The 23,358-nt window shown below is 40.3% G+C and overlaps 1 protein-coding gene across 2 annotated transcripts in view; it reads left to right on the forward strand.

Moving 5' to 3' along the window:
* The first annotated feature begins 8,226 nt into the window (after positions 1 to 8,226).
* Positions 8,227 to 23,358, forward strand: part of plch2a (phospholipase C, eta 2a) — a 236,502-nt gene continuing 221,370 nt past the window's right edge. Inside the window, exon 1 of one of the 2 annotated variants that reach the window (XM_042003059.1) lies at positions 8,227 to 8,534. In XM_042003059.1, the coding sequence (XP_041858993.1) occupies positions 8,381 to 8,534 (154 nt within the window). In that variant the 5' untranslated portion in view covers positions 8,227 to 8,380. The remainder of the gene's footprint in view (positions 8,535 to 23,358) is intronic. The other variant, XM_042003060.1, reaches the window with a different exon arrangement.

The raw sequence follows: 23,358 nt of genomic DNA on the forward strand, positions 1-23,358 counted from the left end.
ATTCATGGTCAGGGGAAGCTGGAATCTATTCCAGCAATTAGCAGGCAAGAGGCAGGTGCACCTGGACAGGTCAACAGTCCATCGCAGGGCAACACAGAAACAAACAACCATTCAGACTCACTCATAGGGAGGATCTAGAGGGACCAATTAACCTAACACACATGTCTTTGGATGGTGGGAAGAATCCAGAGTACCCAGAGAGAACCCACGCATACACGGGGAGAACATACAAACTCCACACAGCAAGGCTGCTGTTCAGACCTTCCCCAAGCCAGGCTCGAACCAGTGACCTTGCTGTGAGGCCGCGATGCTAACCACCACACCATCATGCAAAGCAGGGCAAGTTTATTTGAACAGCACATTTCATGTACAAGACAATTCATAGTGCTTTACATAAAACATTAAAGGCATTACAGCAAGGTGCAGGAAGCAATAACAAGTGCATTAAAAACAGACTCTAAAAGAAATAAAAGAAATTAAATCAACCCAAAAAGAAAAAAAAGCTAAAATAAAAACATAAAAAGCACAAAAAGTTTCAGTGTGGGGAATTAAACAGTTGTTCTGATAAAAGGCAGCAAATAGAAAAGTTTTTAACTCTGATGTAAAACTGCTGAGTCAGCAGACCTGCAGTTTTCTGGGAGTTTGTGCCACACGTGAGGAGAATAAAAGCTGAACGCTGCCTCTCCACGCTTAGTTCTGACTCTGGGAACAGAAAGTAGACCTGACCCTGATGACCTTAGGGATCTGGTTGCTTCATAACCAACCAGAAGATCCTGACTGGATTCTGGTCCCAAACCATTCAGGTCTTTGTAAATCAACGGCAGGATTTTGAAGTCACTTCTTTGCCAGACAGAAAGCCAGTGTAAACATCTGAGGACTGGAGTTCTAGGATCTACTTTCCTGGTCTTAGTGAGGACTGGAGTTCTAGGATCTACTTTCCTGTTTTTAGTTAGGACCGGAGTTCTAGGATCTACTTTCCTGGTCTTAGTGAGGACTGGAGTTCTAGGATCTACTTTCCTGGTCTTAGTGAGGACTGGAGTTCTAGGATCTACGTTCCTGGTCTTAGTGAGGACCAGAGTTCCAGGATCTACTTTCCTGGTCTTAGTGAGGACCGGAGTTCTAGGATCTACTTTCCTGGTCTTAGTGAGGACTGGAGTTCTAGGATCTACTTTCCTGGTCTTAGTGAGGACCGGAGTTCTAGGATCTACTTTCCTGGTCTTAGTGAGGACTGGAGTTCCAGGATCTACTTTCCTGGTCTTAGTGAGGACCGGAGTTCTAGTATCTACTTTCCTGGTCTTAGTGAGGACCGGAGTTCTAGGATCTACTTTCCTGGTCTTAGTGAGGACCGGAGTTCTAGGATCTACTTTCCTGGTCTTAGTGAGGACCGGAGTTCTAGGATCTACTTTCCTGGTCTTAGTGAGGACTGGAATTCTAGGATCTACTTTCCTGGTCTTAGTGAGGACTGGAGCATCAGCGTTCTGGACTAACTGCAGCTGTCTGATGAACTTTTTAGGGCGACCCGTGAGGACAGCATTACAGTAGTCCAGTCTACTAAAGATAAATGCATGGACCAGTTTTTCTAAATCCTGCTGAGTCATCAGTTCTTTAACTCTTTAAACTCAACGGACCTGGTACCGGGTCCAGCAGCTGTAAGCACAAGTTCATGTGTAAAAAGGTTACTTTAGTGATGTAAGGATATTTTATTTCTAATGTGTCTCAAAGAATAATCCCTAACGCCTTCAAGTGCATTTTGTCAACGAAGTATTTGTTTTATAACAATGTCAAAATGCGTATGCAACAAATAACGCCATCAATACGAAACAAAATGCAACACAATGCGTGATCTGTTCACTTCACCCCAACATATTGGGTATCAAATGAAACTAAAAAAGCTGCACTTTCATATGATACCAAGCATAATCTTATCTTAGCCGACCACCTCACGTCAGTCTCAAAAAAAAAACAAAAAAACACAAAGCCAACCTTTGGATTTCACAGCCAGCGCATCAGATTGCATGTTTATCACAAAGCACGTCACCAAACCCCAAAACTATTCTTACCATAAGCAATATATTTTATTTTCTTACCTTTTCGTGGTCATTTTCAGACCATCCACACTGTTCTTCGACCAAAATTCCCCGCGCATTAGTCCATAATAGTTTCATATGCTACCATTCACGGCCATCTTGTTGATTTGTTGTGGGTCTTGGAAATGTAAATTAAGTTTTATCAAATTCTTCATCCCGTGAACTTTCCAGCAATATGTTACACTTGAATGAGACTTCACCGTCAGAATCTGACTAAGAAAGGGGAGGTTTGATATCGGCCTGTAGCTGCTCATGAGGGACGAGTCCAGGTTTTTCTTTTTCAGTAGTGGCTTGATGACGGCTGTTTTTAGGGTCTGAGGGAAGACGCCTAAATGCAGAGGTGTGTTTACAATCTGGAAGATATCTAAGGCCATGCATCCTGAAACATTCTTAAAAACCCGGTTGGCAGGGCGTCAAGACAGCAAGTGGAGGTTTTCAGATGGCAGATGATCTCATCCAGGTTTGTAGGACTGATTGGAGAAAAGTGCATCATGGTGTTCATGTCTCTGAGTGGACACAGGGACATATGTCCTGCCCCTGGCATGGAAGCACTGACTGCCTGGTTTTCTGAATTTTGTCAGTAAAGAAAGAAGCAAACTCATTCCAGGTCCGGTTGGATAGAAGTTCTGGGGTTACTGACCCAAGCGGATTAGTTAGCCTGTCAACAGTAACAAACAAGGCTCGAGCTTTATTGCTGTTCTTAGCAATGATGTCAGAAAGAAAGCTGGTCTGCTTCAGCTCCAGATTATACATCCTCAGTCTCTCTTTATAGATCTCATACTGAACCTGCAGCTTTGTTTTCTGCCGCCTGCGTTCAGCTTTTCCACATTCTGGTTTTTCAGCTCTTACCAGCGTGGCATTTCTCCACAATTTCTGAGGAGTATTTAATATTTTTAACATTTCAGTGGAAGCGCAATGGAGCCGGTGTTGTGATAAACATATCCCACAGAGAAGAAACGTTTCCAGGTGATGTGTTTCTGGCTGACTGTGGCTAGCACATAAATGCCAGTTTGGGCTTTGTGTGAGCGGAAGTAAAGATGCCTGCTTTACAAAGTGTCAGCTAGACGAATCCTTCATCTGGCATACCAGCATCCATGATGACTTTCATCATGGATGATGATGATGGTAGAAGCTGCAATGCTTTCACATAGATTCTGTTCTGAGTAAAGACCCATTAAACCCAGTAAGTTTAATCCATACAGGCCAGTTAGCGGTGAACACAGTAACAGTTAGCGGTGAACACAGTAACAGTTAGCGGTGAACACAGTAACAGTTAGCAGTGAACACAGTAACAGTTAGCGGTGAACACAGTAACAGTTAGCAGTGAACACAGTAACAGTTAGCGGTGAACACAGTAACAGTTAGCAGTGAACATGCTAACAGTTAGTGGTGAACACAGTAACAGTTAGCGGTGTACACGCTAACAGTTAGCAGTGAACACGCTAATAGTTAGTGGTGAACACAGTAACAGTTAGCAGTGAACACAGTAACAGTTAGCGGTGAACACAGTAACAGTTAGCAGTGAACATGCTAACAGTTAGTGGTGAACACAGTAACAGTTAGCGGTGTACACGCTAACAGTTAGCAGTGAACATGCTAACAGTTAGCGGTGAACACAGTAACAGTTAGCGGTGTACACGCTAACAGTTAGCAGTGAACACGCTAATAGTTAGTGGTGAACACAGTAACAGTTAGCAGTGAACACGCTAACAGTTAGTAGTGAACACGCTAACAGTTAGCAGTGAACATGCTAACAGTTAGTGGTGAACACAGTAACAGTTAGCGGTGTACACTCTAACAGTTAGTAGTGAACACGCTAACAGTTAGCAGTGAACATGCTAACAGTTAGTGGTGAACACAGTAACAGTTAGCGGTGTACACGCTAACAGTTAGCAGTGAACACGCTAATAGTTAGTGGTGAACACAGTTAGTGGTGAACACGCTAACAATTGGCAGTGAAGATGCTAACAGTTAGTAACAGTATTTAATAAAATCTGTTTCTTGTCATTACGGTGATTCAAAACAAATAAACCCTTTAAGAAACTGGAGTCATTGTGTCATTCCTCTAGTGTGTAATATATTCACTGGTTAACTGGTTGAAATCACCGGTTGACTGGTTGTTTTCACTGGTTTAAACAACACAAACAATTTTAAAATGTCTTCCTGAAATAAATCATTATTTAAAAATTGAGTGAGAAAATGATTTCAAACCATCATTCATCAACATTAACAGTGAGTCAGAAGATTTCTGATTTTCATTATTAGCCTATTAGTTGTGGACTGATAGTCGAATACTCTAATTGTTTTAGAGGCAGCTCCTTTTAGCTGTTTATGGATAATATACAGAAATAAACAGTTTTTTGTCCATGTGTTATGATTCAGATTCTTTTCCTCTTCAAACCAATAATTCTGGACCTGATTGCATCATTGCTGCATCACTCCATTCAATCCTTATATTCATATTCACTTTTAATGGAGCTCAAAGATTAATGCATGGTTGTTTATGGGCCTGCCTGGGCTGAGAGTTTATGTGGAAATGGTTTGTGGCTGCAGGATTTTAAGTGAAATGATATTGATCTGGATGAAACTCCCATGAGAACGTCACTTTACTCCACCAGATTGGGATGCAGATGGATGGATGGATTACCCACAATGCCCTGTGTTGTAGTCCACTTCCTGTATTTGGTTGATTTGATTCAAACTGAGACATAAGACAAGAACTGTCTTCCTGCTGTTGGTTTATAAAGACCTGAATGGTTTAGGACCAAATTACATTCAGGATCTTCTGGTTGGTTATGAAGCAACCAGATCCCTCAGGTCATCAGGGTCAGGTCTACTTTCTGTTCCCAGAGTCAGAACTAAACGTGGAGAGGCAGCGTTCAGCTTTTATGCTCCTCACATGTGGAACAAACTCCCAGAAAACTACAGTTCTGCTGACTCAGCAGTTTTAAATCAGGGTTAAAAACATTTCTATTTGCTGCCTTTCATCAGAACAACTGTTAATTCCCCACACTGGAACTTTATTTCTGGCATTTTATGTATTTTATTTAGGCTTTTTTCCCCTGTTTTTATTTAATTTCTTTAATTTCTTTTACAGTTTGTTTTTAATGTACTTGTTATGCTTCCTGCACCCTGCTGTGTTACTTTTAATGTTTTATGTAAAACTACCTTACAATTGTCCTGTACATGAAATGTGCTAGACAAATAATCTTGCCTTGCCTTATGTTTGTAGGTGATGTCTTTGATCTGCATCACAGAAAATTCACTAAATGGTGGAAACTGTGTAGTAAACATCTTCCTTCTCAGCTCATCAGTAAATGAATCCTCTTCAAAATATTAATTACACATTCAACCCATCAGCTGGAGGTAGAAGGATTAATTTCCCTTTCGGAGCTCAAACGTTTTCTAAATTAAAGTTGAGATGATGTTTTTATTTCACAGTGCTGCTGGTTTTAGTCAATAATTTTCTTTATTTAAAATGACTGAGTAAGTGAGATATTTCTGAGTGTTGACATTAGATTTACTCACAATCCTGCTGTAGTCGCACACACTCACCTTTTTTTGTCCAGGTGGAGCGGAACATGTGTGTGTGTGTGTGTTTGTGTGTGGGATGGTAATGGGAACATGCCCAGACGTGAGGTTGACGGACAACCCTTCTCAGACAGTTCCCAACATGTTCTCCAGCCGGCCCACCTCATCTAGCTAACCCTGCCTGGCTCCCCCGACACACACACACACACACACACGCACACGTTGTTCAGTCCTGTATGGGGCAGTGGATCACGTAGACAATAGAAGAGCTTTCAACTTAAAAAGTTGTTTTGAAGGAGTCTTTCACACGGAGAAGTGGCTGCGTTCAGGTTTATTTCATCTTTTCGTGGGTGGATTTCTGAAAAGGTGAGTGAGGAGGAAGCCTGTAAGGTAGGCAAACAAAGGAAGTTATACAGGTAATGAGCCTGAGATGAGGTGTGACATGCCGGGAGCTACCACGCTGCATGCATTCAGGCATTTTGTCTCAAGCTAGACCAAATTACTGTAGTATTTTAAAAACTCCTCTTTTCATTTTTACTCTGTGTATTCTCTCTTTTCTTTCTGCCACTAGTTTCATGTCACCGTGTTGCTGCCTCCATGTGTCATCTTTACACAGCTATCTAATTCATTTAATATGTGTGAGCTGTGTGTGACATCCAAATATAACAGCATAACTAATGAGAGCAGCAGGCAGGTTTGAGGAGCCTAAAGCAGCTTTGGAGTCGCCTTGTGTGTCCACGTCGTGGTGTTCTGTCATCAGCTTGTCAAGTACTAATAAGATTTACTGTTTTTGTAGAGTTGGAAGTTTGGTGTGTTTGTAATTGTTACACATCATAAAAGTTAAATGACTGACTATTTGCATTTTGTCAGGTCCACCTTCTAGTACTGGATTGGACCACTTTTTTCTTTAGAACTGCTTTAATCCTGGTGTGATGGAGGGAACCAGGTGGTGGAAACCTTCCTCAGAGGTTTTGCGCCATATTGACATGACAGCATCACACAGTGATAGTACTCCTGTATTTAAGCCTAACCTAGACTCAAATGGGAGTACGCACAACAAAAACGCTCAAAAATTATATTTATATATATATTTACATAGTTTGCTACAAGAGGTAAACGTAAAAGTTAATACAGCCAAAATCCCAATAAAGCTGCTCATTTACATGTTTATTTATTTATTTTTGTCAGACGGCTAAATGAGTCAGAAACTGATTGACATGCAGCCCAGTGAGTCTGTCAACTCATGGCGGCTTTAAGCATTTCCAGAATGTCACTTTGCCCACATTAAATCCTGATTTTATAACCACAGCATCATTTAACAAAATCACTATTTAAGTAACGTAAAGACAACGTCCATGCAGTGAATTCCGCTGTATTTAAACGTACCACGACTGTTCAGCTCTTGAACTGTTGTTTCTTACAGTAAACGCTGTCAAACGCTGTCAGCTGCGTCCACACTCAGCTGCGATGGGAGACCCCTCTCCTCCTCGCCATGTGTTTTCTTATGTTGTGAATGTCTGAATTATGTGCTTTCATGTACCGAGGTGTGTCTTTTTGTATCTCTACATTGGGCCCTTCAAGGTGCAATGTAGAGACGGCTTTTTTTCTAGCCTCATCCCGTCACTCTCCCTCATGTTATCTTTTCCATCTGTGAAAATGGCACGCTGCACGGCGGCTGCTGCCTCAGTCTGCCTGATCCTGTTTGTTTATATGTTGTTGTTGTCTAATCTTGGATGGGTTTGTACTGTTGCAGTGACAAATAAAGTTTCATTCATTTATTCATCCTTGGCTCAATGACTCGGTTACCCTCCTGTGCATGTATACTGGCCTAGCTGAGCCCAACTCAACTGTGCATGGAACTTATTCAGATCTAAACAGCACTGTGATGGTCAAGATGTTAACTTGATGTTTTATTGAAAGACATTTAGGAAGCAACAAATTCAGCATGGAATATTTAAATGAGTTTTGTGAGTAATGGTCCAGTGACACACTTCAGACTTTGCTGCACACTTATTTTCATAGAGAAAAACATCCGGAGGGGCTGGAAGAGGTCACACTTTCATTATGCAGTAGGGATTAACTTGATCTTATTAATGATTTTGGTGCTTCTGGCAAAGCAGAAATCACCATACACAATAATTCCTGTTTCTTACTTTTTATTAATGGGAAGCATTTGTTTTGTTTGGAACTTTGGGTGAAAAAAATACCTAAATAGTTTTATATCAGATTGCAGCATGTGATACATCAACAGGTTCCTGCAGCTTTATGCTAATTATATTCTAAGCATATGCAGCACATGTCTAATATTAGCTGTTGCTTGCTCTCAGAAGCATCTTTCATGTGTCTGATATGCATCTTTGTCTGTTTCTCTGCTGTAGGAGGTCGACCAGGAGACTCCCAAGTGATGACAGATGTCATTTATCATAATCTGTTCTTCCCAGAAGACAAAGAAGAAGTCAGTTTGGCTTCAATATTGCATCAGTGCTAATAAAACATGCAGTGGAGGAATTTGGACTACAAACGCCTTTTGTGGAGTTTGTTTGTTTGTTTGAAGACTTAATTTTTTGTGACCTAAGTCATTTTGAGATTAACTACAAAACTCTGTAAGGAACCCGCTTTCGTTCCTTCATCACAGACTTACAGGAATTTTCTGACAGGAAGATACAACATTTCCAGGGCATCTTGGCAACTACTCTGTAAAAATCTGATAACGGCATCTGACCCCCTGGGACTGGAGCCTTGTCAATCACCCATCAGCAGTCATGGAGTCTGTGGCAGCTAGAATGGCCATGGTGACCGACTCCCCCAACCTGTCACTACGATCGAGGACCACGGTGACGACTGATGACGACTCTTTTGTGAGCACCGTCAGCCTTCCCTGCAGCCACTTCCTGTCAGCTAGCATCATTGCTGTGGGTAAGTGCTTGTTTCTGCAACCTGCGCAGCATGATGAGTGCTTGTTTGTTAACTGGTGGAGACAATGTGCCGGGAATCTGCCTGCATGTGTGAAGTAAGGAGCAGCGTGTAGTTTATGCTCTGCAGTGCTGTTTAACTTCATGCATCAGGTTGGTTTGCTCAAAAAAAAGTAGAATTAGCTTCTTTTTCTTTTTAAAGGAAGGCATGTTGATTATCTGGAAGATAAGGATGAAGGAAAAATATGCCGGAAGTCCTGACAACATGTTTGTGTTTAAGCTGCTGGATGATGTAGCGGTTAGGGAATGTGCTGACTGTGTGGACATATCTGTGACTGGATCGCCTCCATCTTGCTGAATTTGAATTGAAGTCGCATTATTCCTCATATTATATCCTGAACCTAATCTCTACTCTGGGATGAGTGATCTATGACTCTGAGTGACCTCCATCAGGGTCTTTACTCTTGTGACGATGGCCTGAAGTGATGATATTATAGCACAGGGTTTTAGGGCTTTGAGTGAGCAACATGACACCCCTCCATCACCCTCTTCTTTGGGATGTACCGTAGTTTAGACCTGTCCTACAGCTTCCAGCTATGCCAACATCAATCTAGATAACAAATTCACAGAAATAGGCTCACACTAGCTCACACAGCAAGCCAAGCTCAGACTACCACACAGCAAACTGAAAGAAAAATACTGGCACTTGCATTTCCCTCGTCTACAGTTTGGCTCCTGCAGTAATCAGTACTAATCTCTCCCTGAGTCATACGCTCTGAACTGGTCCAGGTTTTTGAAACCCAGAACTGCAGATAGAAGCAGTGAAGTAAAGTAAGCGCCAGCTGGTGGTGGTAAGAGACAAGTCAAAAGTCATCTGATAATTCTTCTATCACATATTGGCTCGATAAGCCCTGGACCGCCCTCTCATTCCATTCCTTTGTAATTTCTTTAGGATTTTTGGAGACTAATCATAAGAACTGCTGTTTGTATAGTCTAAATTTGACCAGCATTTGTTTTTGTAATGCAGGATTGTTGCACTGCAGATGGTGCATACATGACCAATCACATTTCTCCCATATTCAGTCTTGGAGAAAGGTAAAAGAAAAGCAGTAGGAAGTATATTTTCCTGCCTGGATTAAAAAAAATTGTTGCAGATTATTATAATCTCATTTATTTCCTAACTGCTGATGGGAATTTAGTGTTATCTACAGCAAGAAAAAGAGTTTAAATTTCACAGTTCTGAGGTTCATCAAATGCAGCAAGATTTGAACCAGTCACTTAATGAGATGTGTTTAAATTCAGGCAGCCCCAAACAAGTGAGTCTGAGTTTTGAAGATGGCAATACCTCCCCCCTGAAAGAAATCCTAACATGTTTGTGTAAAGCTCATATAATCCCTGATCAGTCCAGCTTCTTACTATGTGGGACAGCAAAATGAGTCAGTGACCGCTTGTTTTAGAGTTACTTGGGGGAAATTTCTACTGGAATGCTAAAACTTCCGTTTGGAAAGTTGGTGTTAACTCAGCAGCCCTAAACTCAAAATCCAACATGGCTGCCGCAAACACAAACATGAGTAATAGCTGATGAATATCACTGTTACCTTGCTTTTTTGTCTCTTTAAACAGCTGTTTAATGACAGAAAAACTTAACACATCATTAAAAAACCTGTTTCTACTGGTATCTAATCACTTTATTAAAATAACTACTGTTTTATTTTCTTTGAACGAAACATTTATATCTACTTGCTGTGGGTCCACATACATGGCGACTGGCATGTTTGTGCCACCATTTTTACTACGGTGTCTGTGAATGGACAAACAGCCCTGTGTGTGATGTGAGAACCACCTGAGATTTAAAACTCCAGTACCTGCTTCGATAGGTGCTAGAGCACCGTTGACAAGGACCAGAGGAATACAGTACACATGTACACACTGGTGAAATGGCTACCTGTAGTGCAGTCATCGCTGCACCTGAGGCCACTGGAGCCACTCACGCATGAAAACATCTTTATGTCTGGAAGATTTTTGGCCATTGACAGCCACTGTACATTCACACTGTACTTGGCATTAGAAGTAATTTCTATACCTATCTTTACCACTAGATGTCAGTAATTTTTACACATTGTACCTTTAAAGTTGATTATTTCCAGCTCTGACATCAAACTTCCAAGATAAAGAACACATTGAAAATCAGACTGATCATTAAAATGTCGAAATATCTTGATTTATAATTGCTTTCATTTGTTGTCTTTCCCCATAAAATGTAATCTCAATAGGTGATCTGTGGTGTGCTCTGCATATCTCTGTCTGTCCTTTGGGGTCATGTTGTTCAACAAGCTCCAGAAAGAGGGAAAATTCTCATCTGACAAAGCCAGAATTACAGTTGAATAGTTTATGTAGAAAACTGTAATTAGCTCATGCATACAAAATGTTCTACAAGAGCAGGCTGTTTAATGAGTTGTACCTCATCTTGCTGTTTCCTTAACGTTTAAGCCTTCCTCTCCACTGTTCATTGCTTTCTTCATTCATATGGTGTTCATCTTGATGTGGTTCATTGCTTGACTGTATTAAAATTAGATCTATAATAAAATATATTCCTGAGTTGTAATTGGAGCAATATATGGTATGGAAGATGGTTTCAACCTTCTTAAAACTTGATTACCCTACTGGTCATCAGTTTGGAAACACTTTCCCATTAAATCCAATTGGGAAATTTCCCAAAAAGTATGACTGGATACTTTAATATTTCCATGCTTCCTTAAATGAAAATAACTTCTGGACTGAAGATGTGTCCTAATGAGGCTCAAAGAAATCAAAACACTTATCTGAAAAGTTTAATCAAGGAAAACATGCATATTCATGCCACAGAGTTGGATGCTACTCCAATAAGATGACTGCAAAGGTTAAGAGGCTATCAGCAGGTTTCTGGTTTCCTCTGTCTCAGCTCAGCTTTGTTTGTCTGCATGGCTACAAAAGGACACAAATGCCACTCAGCAGCAGTCAGAGTTGTGCTGCATGAATACGGCAGTTTGACTTAATATAACCCAACTTCTTACAAGAAAAAATAAAAAGGTTTGTTCCTGCAAACAATACAAAGTCAATTTAAATCTAAAACTTATTAAGTGATTTTTTTGTTAAGCAATAAACAAATTAAATCTGAGTTAGCCTTTTGCTAAAAGAAATCCATCCATCCATCCATCCATCCATCCATCCATCCATCCATCCATCCATCCACCCACCCACCCACCCATCCATCCATCCATCCATCCACCCATCCATCCATCCATCCATCCATCCATCCACCCACCCACCCACCCATCCATCCATCCATCCATCCATCCATCCATCCATCCATCCATCCATCCATCCACCCACCCACCCAGCCACCCATCCATCCATCCAGCCATCCATCCATCCACCCATCCATCCACCCATCCACCCAGCCACCCATCCATCCATCCATCCATCCACCCACCCATCCATCCATCATCCATCCATCCATCCATCCATCCATCCACCCACCCACCCACCCATCCATCCATCCATCCATCCATCCATCCATCCATCCATCCATCCATCCACCCATCCATCCACCCATCCACCCATCCATCCACCCAGCCACCCATCCATCCATCCATCCACCCATCCATCCACCCACCCATCCATCCATCCATCCATCCATCCATCCATCCATCCATCCATCCATCCATCCATCCACCCACCCATCCATCCATCCATCCATCCATCCATCCACCCACCCATCCATCCATCCATCCATCCATCCATCCATCCATCCATCCACCCATCCATCCACCCATCCACCCATCCATCCACCCAGCCACCCATCCATCCATCCATCCATCCACCCATCCATCCACCCATCCATCCACCCACCCATCCATCCATCCATCCATCCATCCATCCATCCATCCATCCATCCATCCATCATCAGCATGCAGGCGGATCCAAATCAAATCGTGAGGTCATGTTTTTACATCTCTTACTGATGAATACTGTATTTAGTTTGCTTAAACGTTAACTGTTTACGTAGTTATTTTTTTATGTGCAGTAAACATTCTGTTAAAGGAAACACTGAATTTTTCTACCTTTTCAAATGCCCGTATGACACTTGTCTACATGTCCTTTTTTAGATTAATTCCGCCATCAGGGGGTATGAAGAAGCAAAAGTAATATGCTATATTGTTTGTTACTTTACATTCATAACCCACCTTTGATCTGACCTGCATGTGTAGAAACCAGAAACAAAACCCTGGTTTAATCAGCTGCTCGCTTTCCCCTTGAAGGCCTCATATTCAATGCATTTAAAAGATTAAACTGTCATGCATGCATTCATAATTAAAAAGGATGCATTTTGTGCATGTCACCCGTCACGCACACCAGGACAAAACTTTTACATTTATTTATTCCATGGAAATCCTGCACTGAAAATCCACACTGAAGCCAGAAATAAGCAGATGGAAGGAATGAATGTGTGTGAATGATGGATAAAGGAGACATCTGCAGGTGTTTGAAGTAAGATTGAAAGCATTTGCTGAGTTTACCCTGAGCCCAAAGCCTCCAATTCTGCCTCAGCTGTAGACTGATGCTGCCTTCAGATGTAATTAAAATCCATCTGCCACGTCCCAGCGTGGTTAGCCGGCTGTCAATCCAAGTACTTTTCTGTTTGTGTGTGTTGGGGGGGATAATGTTGACAAAGCACAAAGAGTATTAAAGAAAATGAAATGAATACCAATATGTAGCATGTTGGGGTAATTTTTTTCACATTTGTCTCATTGTGCTAATTCAGGCTTATGAGAAATGCTCATTTCCATGTTTCTCCGTTTCCACTGTTGAACGTGTAAACATAAAGCAGAAGTGATTCAGATTCAGCTGTAAAGCCTCCAAACTTGTCTCTGGTGCTCAAACTTCACAGTTTGTATTATAAAACAGTCCTTAAATGAGGCTGACCACATGTTCGAGGGCATATTTCTCCCCCAATGCAACAAACCTTTCCTGTTTTTTCCAGGTTACCATTATAACGAGTCTCCTGACAGCAGCAGAGAATATTTTACTAGTCAGTGCACCAGTCTCAGGCAGTGAAGGACACTCACTAATGTGTTGCCTTAATGGGGTATTATTGTTGCTTTTGGCATTTTTATTGCAGGGGAATAATAGTTTTACTGATGACACAGAGTTTAAACAATTGATCTGTCCTGTTCTTACTAGGATTAAAATAAAAAGCGAGACATTATTTAAATGCAACACCAAAGTCACACATCCTTCCCCACTCTCTGACCCTGGAAGTGTCTGGGACAGCTGGTCCTGACACATCTCAAATCCTGTTGGCTCTCCACCTTGGACCCCAACAGTTTGCCTATTGCAAGAATAGAAGCACAGAGGATTCAGTCTCCATATCACTGCACTCCTTGCTCTTTCACCGGGTGGGATGGGACTCAAACTGAAGTTTCTTCTTTAGAAATCAGTGAACTAATGCTTCTGTCCTCTCCCTTCTTCCGCCTTATAAGTATTGGTGGTTAAACTGAGAATAATGTCCATGTACATTATAGAGGTTTAATGCAGCCTTTAAATTCACCAGAAAATCATAACATGCTCAGGTCTTTGTTTATATATCACGTCATGTCTCTGCAATATTAAAGAATGATATCACGTTTCCCTAATATTTTGCATTCCTGAAACATTGTCTCATTGTGAGAAGTTGAAAGTGGATGTGAGGTATTAATCATCCCTGTCTTCTCAGAACAGCTCTGAAGCTGTTTTTCTGCTGTAAACATGCCAGTGAGATGTAGTTACTGATGAAAATCTCAGCATCAGGGTAAAATCTATGTTCACAGTCAGAAACAAACCATGCTCTAAAAGAAGATGTGCGCATGTTCTGCTGCATCTGACACTGATAACTTAACAATCCATCGATGTGCTCTAATCTGACAAATGTAGACGAGCATGATCAGAGTAATCTTTCACGCCCATCAGCAGGGACTATGATCAGAAATCCTGCCAGATAAATCAGCAACTACAGTAGTAATGAATTTATTTTACCCCGTTTTCTCAGATAGGGGTGTTAGAGGGTGGATTTAGTCTGATTCATCATACATGATACTAGCTGCGATCATCCAGTCATCCAGTAACTACACAGCAACTGGATCCAGCTGTCTCGAAGTGTCCCAAACCAACAGAGGCAGTCCCGGAAATACTGGGAAGCTCTTTCAGTGAAAACACAAGCAGCCAGATGGGGGCAGTGCAGCTTCCTTCCTTTAACACCCAGTTCCTCAGCCAAACGCTTTCTTATTTAAAGGAGATTCTCAATATGATTTGCTACAAAAACGAACTGAGATCTAACCGAATCATTGTCTTATCTTTAGACTCATAATGGAAGATCTTTGTCTCAAAGGATGCTTCCATGCATCTCCTCTATTTGGTGTTGAGAAGTGTTCAGGATTAAAGAGCTAATGACCTGCAGATAATGAGTCTGTCTGGAAATAATTCAAGTTATAGTCTTTGGTTAAATGAGCTGGTTTGAAAAACGAGGGCAGTATTCTAATGCATTTCTGGGAAAAATGAAAAGAAATAAAAAAAAGATCAAATTAAAAGGCTGAACCTGGCTCAAACACAGCATGACAGCTCAGCTCTGTGGTGACCGAATCAAACGCACAGGACTGTTTTTATTCTGAATGTTTGCTCAGTGCCTGTCAGCTGCTGTATGCTAATTTAATTAGTTTTGGACCACTGAATTACATTTCCCCATCATAACAGAAGCATTACCTTTTGACATCAATGTGTTCATGTGTCACATTTGGCTGAGCTGCTCTTCAGTTTGAATAAAAACTATTTAATTTGAATAAACTGTTTACTATCTATCTTTGAATTTTTTTAAAACTCTTTAAAAACCACAAAAACAAAACAAAACAAACAAATAAACAAACAAACAAACAAACAAAAAAACAGCACCCGCCCCCAATGAATGAATGAATAAATAATTACAAATTATGGAAATATTCATCAAGTATTTCCATGTACAAATGTTTTGGGTTTTTTTGTTTGTTTTTTTGTTTTCTGTCTTTTCATAACGTGAATTCAATCTGCAACTATGATGCCCACAACTAGCTTTGGCATGCTAACCAAAGAGGTTTACCATCACTTCCCAGAATCCATCTGTGGTATGTTCAGAGAATATAAACTAGTTTTTTGATCCAAAGACTCAAAGGTCAACTAGTCCAGACCAGAGTCCAGACCAGAGTCCAGACTAGAGTCCAGACCAGAGTCCAGACTAAACATGGAGAAGCAGCATTTAGCTGTTATGCTGCAAACAAGTGGAACAAACTGTCAGTGGAGATTAAACTTTTACCAAATGTAGACATTTTTAAATCCAGGTTAAAAACATTTCTTTTCTCATGTCTATGCATGAAATCTGCACGTTAACTTTTTTAACTTATCTTGCTTTTAATCATTTTAATGTAATTTATTATTTTATTGTGATTATGTGTTGATGCCTTTTACTATTTCTTAATATCTGTAATGCTTTTGTTTTATGTAAAGCACTTTGAATTGTCCTGTACATGAAATGTGTTGTATAAATAAACTGCCTTGTCTTGCCTTCCACTGCAAATACCTAACCTAACCAAACTTTTGGCCAGCTGTCTGATTCAGTGGGTCACCACTTTGGATTTGGTTGTAGTTAGCCATTCCAGTGCTAATGCACATCCAGGACAACAGACTAATTTGCCACTACTTGTACACTGTAGTGCAGGTTTTATCTTAGGCCCTTTTGGTGTATTCAAATCAAATCAAACTTTATTTATAAAGTGCTTTTCATGCCAAAAGCAACACAAAGTGCTTTACATGATAAAAAAAGAGGCAATTCATGCATAATAAAAGTAAAACAATCCTTTACACACATCAAAATAGATTACATAACAATTAATAAAAAACACTCATTGAAGTCTTTCACACAGTCGCGCACACACACATGTATACACACACACAAAGCAGTTCTTTGTTTCAGCTTCCATGTTTGTCCTCATCACCCTCTGAACAGTACTCTTCTTCTCTGTTCTTCTTGTCTATGTTACCATTTTGGCACAGAAAAGTGCCATAAAAGTAGACAAAGTGGTAGTTTTTTCCAGAAAGGCCTGCCCCACAAATATGTACACCACCAGTCAAAAGTTTAGACACGTTTCCCCAATGGATTTTAAGGGAAAATGTGTCCAAACTTTTGACTGGTACTGTATGTTTATGTATGTATACATTTCATTCCCATAAATTATAGTTAACCCGTGCTTTCACCACAGTCTTTTTGGTTTAGCTCTTATTTTGTACATGCAGTACATGTACGTAATGTTTCTGTTGTCAGTTTGCACAGCTCATACAAACATACAAACATATGTCTGTGTCCTTTCATGCAATTAAATGCACCTATGTTACCAAAACATGGCTCTCTTCACACTAATTCTCATTATGTATCCAAAACAATTAGCCCCAGTTTCACCTCTGTACTGCTTGAACGCTGCAGCTGCCTTTTACCAACTGCCACACATTATGCTAATAAACAGCACAGTCTAATGACAAAATGTCTGTGTATAATATGGAAGGTGTGAGGTGCTACTGAGGTGATAATGAAGATGATATCATAGAAAATTGAACAATGTGGTAAATAAAGCATGGTGTGATAAGATTCCAACCTAGAGAAACTTCATTCTGCATTAACACGTGAATGTATTTACAGGTGTCTAAATGGGATCAAAGCAACAAAAGCTATTTAAATTTCAAGAGTTATCCACTTATTTTACAGAAATAATCATGTCATTGCCGTGTCATGAAAAATAAGTTGTCTAGATGTGGTTCATTAAACACTTATGATAGAACTTTACCAGTGATGTAGCCTGCATTGCTATTGTGTTATTTCCAATTAAAAGACAACTGAGAAGGTTGAAGTGGCAGCTAGTGACACAAACTACAAAATACACCTAACTTTACTTTACTAAATCCAACTTCACCCTTTTCACATCCCTAGTACAGCGGCAGTAAACATGAAAAGCTTGAACTGCTAATTCCAAAGCTAGCTCCTGTCAACAGGGTAGTAACAGGGTGGTGCAACGTGTCTGTTAGCCAGAAATGAAAACACAAATGTGACAAACTTTAGCTTTACATGGTATATGGAGTTAAAAACATGCTTTTAAAAGCTAATTGATAATTGTTTTATTATTAAAAAAAAGTTAAAGAAATAGCAAAAAGATTATTATTGGCAATGGATTCTTTAGGAAATATTCCCTTATTTAGCGTTTTGCTAGTAGCTAATCTTTACATTGAAACCCATGACTTGAAGTCCCACCTTTTCCACTAATAAATGAATGTTTGTAACAACTTTGAATTTTGAAGTTTTTGCTATACGTTTCACATTTGTTCATCTAGAAATGAGAAGCTAGTACGCTACAAGAACAACTTAAGACCCATTTATGCTCCCTTATGTACTTAAATAGCTACAACATTTTCGAACGTTGTCATACGTCACTGTCCTCATACTTCCATGCGTGTTTTGCGTCGCTATGGTTGTTAAGTCCATTCCTCCACTAGAGGGCAGTGCTAATTTCAGAGTACATTCCTGTGTTTTATACCACCCAACATGCCTTAAAACATTCGCATATCCTTTCTTCAAAATCTCACACAATTTTTACAGTTGTCCTCGTCTTCATTCCTCTTCTTCTTCTCTGGTTTGTTTCTTTCGCTGATTGCATGTCAGCTTTTCTGGTCAGCCCTGCCCCGCAATCTCCGGTGATATTGTGCCGTCTTCTGCATCAAGCAACGGATAGCTAAGCTCCCTGAAAATGGACCAAATTACGCATGTAACCGACGCAGGAGATGGACGAAACTGTTTGCCCGTCTTCGTATCTGTTTTCTGCGTCGAGCATAAATAAGCCTTTAGCGTGAGGCTAGCTGGGGCTAGTTGTTGTTGCTGTAGCTTAGCCAGCAGATGCTAGCACCTGCTTGCTCTGCCTGGGGATTGGCCTCCAGCCCCCAGTTAACTTCTCCTGGTTGCTTGCTAGCTTCACACTACATGCAAAATAGTCACAAAGCGCCACTACATCAGTAAGTACATTAGTAAGGACTGAGTTGTTTGACCTTGTTTTTCTTCTCATCAGATGTCTATAGACTGAAAGCAGGAATCCTCAGGGTTAGCAGTGATAGGATTACCCTGACCTTGACATTTTGTTTTTGTTTTTTGGTTTTCCTTTTAGCTCTACATCGTTATGCCTTTCTCTTTCCAGTATGTATAAATGATAGAGGGATTTAAAGCCTTTTTTCTCCACTCACTTAAACCAATAAGCACACAAGGGACAAGGTGGGCTTCTGTTTCTCCTACAAGCACACTTTGTAATGTGGATGGGAGAAGCAGAGGCTCAAACTACCAACCTTTCAATGGCTGGATGACCCTAAGCCACAGCCACTCTGTCTGTTGTATATATAATATCCTCTGTTTCTTTGAAACTACATCAAGTCTCTCTACTCTGCTGAGATTCTCATGATTTATCATGTATTTGAGGCACAATGAGGCAGATCTGCAGCAGTTAAAGACTCACAGCCCTGAAGCCACTAAGATTAATAAAATGTTCCCTTATATTAAAGCTGGATGACAGATGCCTTGAGTTTGCTAAAAGATCAACGTCAGCCTCAAATATTAGCAAAACAATAATTATGTGTATCTGTGTCTTAGTCTCTGAAAGTCCCAACCTTGTGATAAAAGAAACCTTCTTGTCTGCTTTTGGTTGTCAGTCCAAGAAATGCTTGGGGGTTAAAGTAGGTGTTTGAGCAGCCTGCTTACAGACACAGAAAGTATCACCTCAGTGCAAATCCTGACAGGCCTTACAGGTGCATCACAAGTCCCCTGGCAACCTGAGCTCACACAACATAAATACACAAACCAGGCCAACATACATTTTAATGACTGAACAAAGCGTGATTCCTGCTTTAGCTGTGTCAGACAACCTCAAGCTGTGGTGACAGAGGATTCAGGTTGCATACAGCATCAACAGCTTAGGCAGATTTTACCTGGTCCACCTCTGCTTGGAGTTCACATGTTTTCAACCACAGAAGGTATAAAATCAGTCTGGCATATAGTCAATGTTCTCAACTCACATCTTTTGAAGCTGGAGGTTAAAATTATGTTCCGTCTTAACTGGACTCCCTATTAGTTTTGATAATTGGGAACATAACACATGTCCACACAGCACAGTTTACAAAAGATATCTGTCAACATGCCAGGAGCCCAAAGGTGGAGACCTAGCCCCAACTCTGAAGTCATAGTAACTAACAGAAAACATTACCACTTGTGGCATATCCTAAAAATTATTTTATGTAGCAGTGTCCTCTGTAATGTGTTGTGACGCCTTCATTCCTCCGTACAGTTGGTGACTTATATATTTATACGCAGACACGTAAAAAGTCCTGCCAACAAAATTACCCACAGCATGATCTCGACTAACAAAGGAGTTAACGGTGCATATTGTGATGCAAGCTGCACAATCTGCAACCAGTTTTAGCTGAATTTTGAGAATCCAGGTATTCCTTGCACACATGCAATGACACAAATAATATCATAAATAACCTCCACTGCAGATATCAAATGATGCTTTTTCACTAACCTGCTGGACTGGTTTAAGCAGGAGAGTTAAATCATCAAGTTTGGACTTGGACTCTGAACTGGAAACAGTTGTTGGATTCGTGCTTTAGACAATGAAGGCAAGGCAAATTTATTTGTATAGCACATTTCATGTACAAGACAATTCAAAGTGCTTTACATAAAACCTTAAAAGCATTACAGAGGGGAGCAATAACAAGTGCATTAAAAAAACAAAGAAATTAAAAGAAATAAAATAAATAAAAACAGACAGAAAAAGCTAAGATAGCAGATAAAATGCAAGAAAAAAGTTCCACTGTGGGGAAAAACAGTATTAAAACATGACCAAGTTTAAAGATTCCAGCTAACAGAACCAGATTCAGATCTGGACTCTAAATAAAAACTATTTAAATGCAGCAGAGAACAGGTGGGTCTTTAATCTGGATTTGTTTCAACCGTTCTTAGGAGTTCTGGGAGTTTGTTCCAGACATGTGGAGCATAGAAGCTGCATTCAGCTTCTATGCTCCACATGTCCAGATTTCTGGGCTGGTAGGTGGTTTTTAGGTGTATAGACTGAAGTTCTGTAGTGACCTTTAATCGTTTCTCTTTGGCTCCAAAGACCATCACCTCAGTTTTGTTTTTGTTTAATGTGTTCAATGTAAAACATGTTGGCATTATTCATTGTTATCAACTCATAATGATTTCTTTCTTTGTGTGTTTGATGAAAAGCATTTGATGCTTTGCTGAAGTAACGTTTGCTTTTGGTGCTCATTTAAAAGAGACAGCATGATGCTTTGCTAAAGCAATATTAGAGATCTTCATTAATGTTATGAGATTGAGATTGGGCAAATAAAATTGGCTGCCACAGTCCAAGTAATTAATGGAAAACAGTACACTGAACCTGAATCAGGAAGATATGGTGATTAGAGGAATTTGGTCAAAATTCTGATTCAGTTACTGCAAAGGTTTTAATTCCAGAGTGGAAACCTTGGTATAAATGTTAATTAATCAGCTGAAATGTAGCATATCACTCAGAGAATACCCAAAAAACCAGATTTGCTTTTGTAACTTACAGCCACCACTTTCTGACACAACCATCAAATGGACAGCCTGTGAGCCAGTTCATAAATGTATACAGCCTCATTAGAAATCCCTGTCCTCCACTAATTTAGGCCACATTATAAAGGAGTGACAAAAATGTTCATGTGAACATTGTTATTATAAAGAAAATAACTGAAGAAGGGAGAATTCAAGAGGACAGGAAGAACAGCAATGAAAAACTCAAAAATTTAGGGTGAAGAGAGACTACCAAAGGACTCAGTGGGACTAAGAAGCAGAGTAAAGTCAGATGTGAGTTATGAAACAGAAACAACAAAAAAGAAAGTAAGATAGTCAAAGAAAGAAAGAGGTAAAGAAAATATCTGCAGTGTTTCCTAAAGGGCTGGGGGGGATGTGCAGCATCCACAGCTAGAGCAGAGAGATTTGTCCTCAGCTGCATCGTCACATTTATGAGCCCACAGTTCCTGTCACATCATGCACAAGCAGTAGATGACATTACATAGCTCGCAGCTTGACCCTATTTTGAAGAATTTGTTCTTTAGGAACTGAACACAGTGAGGCAGAGTCCCACAATACTTCTCATCAGCACGATGTCCCCACATTTTTTTTTTGGTTTTGACATTAAAGCTTATTTAAGGTCAAACGTAGATGCTGCTTCTGAGAGGACTGTCCCCCTCATGAAAAGGTTTTAAACTACACTCCATCAGGAAAAAAAACTAAATGAGGAAACAAAATCAGTCAGTGCCATGGGTCATTGACTACCTTACTGACAGACCCCAGTATGTGAGGCTGCAGGACTGTGTGTCGGATGTGGTTTTCTGCAGCACAGGGGTCATCCGGGGACAGTACTATCACCTTTCCTCTTCACCCTGTACACATCTGACTTCAGGTATTCCACGGACGGTTGTCCCCTCCAGAAGTTCTCCGATGACACTGCCATAGTGGGATGTGTGTCGGAGGGGAACGACAGTGAGTACAGGAAGGTCATCATGGACTTTGTCGACTGGTGTGAGCAGAATCATCTTCTAGTAAATGCCAGCAAGACAAAGGAGATGGTGGTCGATTTCCAGAGAAAACCCTCCTCCACTGCATCGTTAAACATCCAGGGACTTGACATCGAGAGAGTGAGGACATACAAGTACCTGGGTGTCCACCTAAATAATAAACTAGACTGGACAGATAACACAGACTCTCTTTATAAGAAGGGTCAGTGTCGTCTATACCCGCTGAGGAGGCTGGGATCCTTCGGCGTGAGCAGACAACTTCTGATAACTTTTTACGAGACCGTGGTGGCATCCGTGGTTTTTTATGCTGTGGTGAGTTGGGGAGGGGGGCGTTCTGAGCGGGACAAGAACAGACTCAATAGACTGGTAAAAAGAGCTGGCTCAGTCTGTGGCTGCCCCCTGGACTCCATTCAGGTGGTGGTGGAGAGGAGAGTTTTGGCAAAACTTAACTAAATTAATGTAATATGGGTACTTTAATTTCCACATCTGTATGTATGTCTTACAAAGTCAATAACTAAATTAAACTGTTTTGCAAAGTTAACTGGAGCTCTTTAAGTTTATTGTTCCAGTTATTCAATCCAGTCATATGTAAAGAAGTTTTTTTTTATTAGGTTGTATCAGCAGTGCTGAACAATAGAACAACAAATAGAACACTCCACAGTAGAAAATAAAACACTTCAAAATAAAACAATAAAAATAAAATTATAAAAATAAAATAAACAAGTATTTGCTAACACTTGCTGAGCATCATTATCATCTCAACCCAGCACAACAGCAGAGGTGTTGTGTTTTTAGCTTGTTCTTTGTTCAGCTTTTATGCTTTTATCAAAACACCCCTCAATTCCTCACAGTGGAACTTTCATTTATTGCATTTTATCTATTGTATTTGAGCTTTTTCTGTTTTTATTTAATTCATTTTATTTCTTTTTAAAGTTAGTTTTTAAGGTACTTTTTAATGCTTCGTCCCGCTGTAATGCTTTTGTTTGTCGTAAAGCACCTTGAATTGTTTTGTACATGAAGTGTGCTGTAGAACTAAAGTCGCCTTGCTCTGCCGTCTCCTAGTGACTGAAACAAAATAACTTATGATGAAGCTTAAAGGTCCCATATTATGCAAAAAACACTTTCTACAGGTTTTCTAA

This window comes from Melanotaenia boesemani, chromosome 13, assembly GCF_017639745.1.
Source record: "Melanotaenia boesemani isolate fMelBoe1 chromosome 13, fMelBoe1.pri, whole genome shotgun sequence".
Classification (NCBI taxonomy): Eukaryota; Metazoa; Chordata; class Actinopteri; order Atheriniformes; family Melanotaeniidae; genus Melanotaenia; species Melanotaenia boesemani.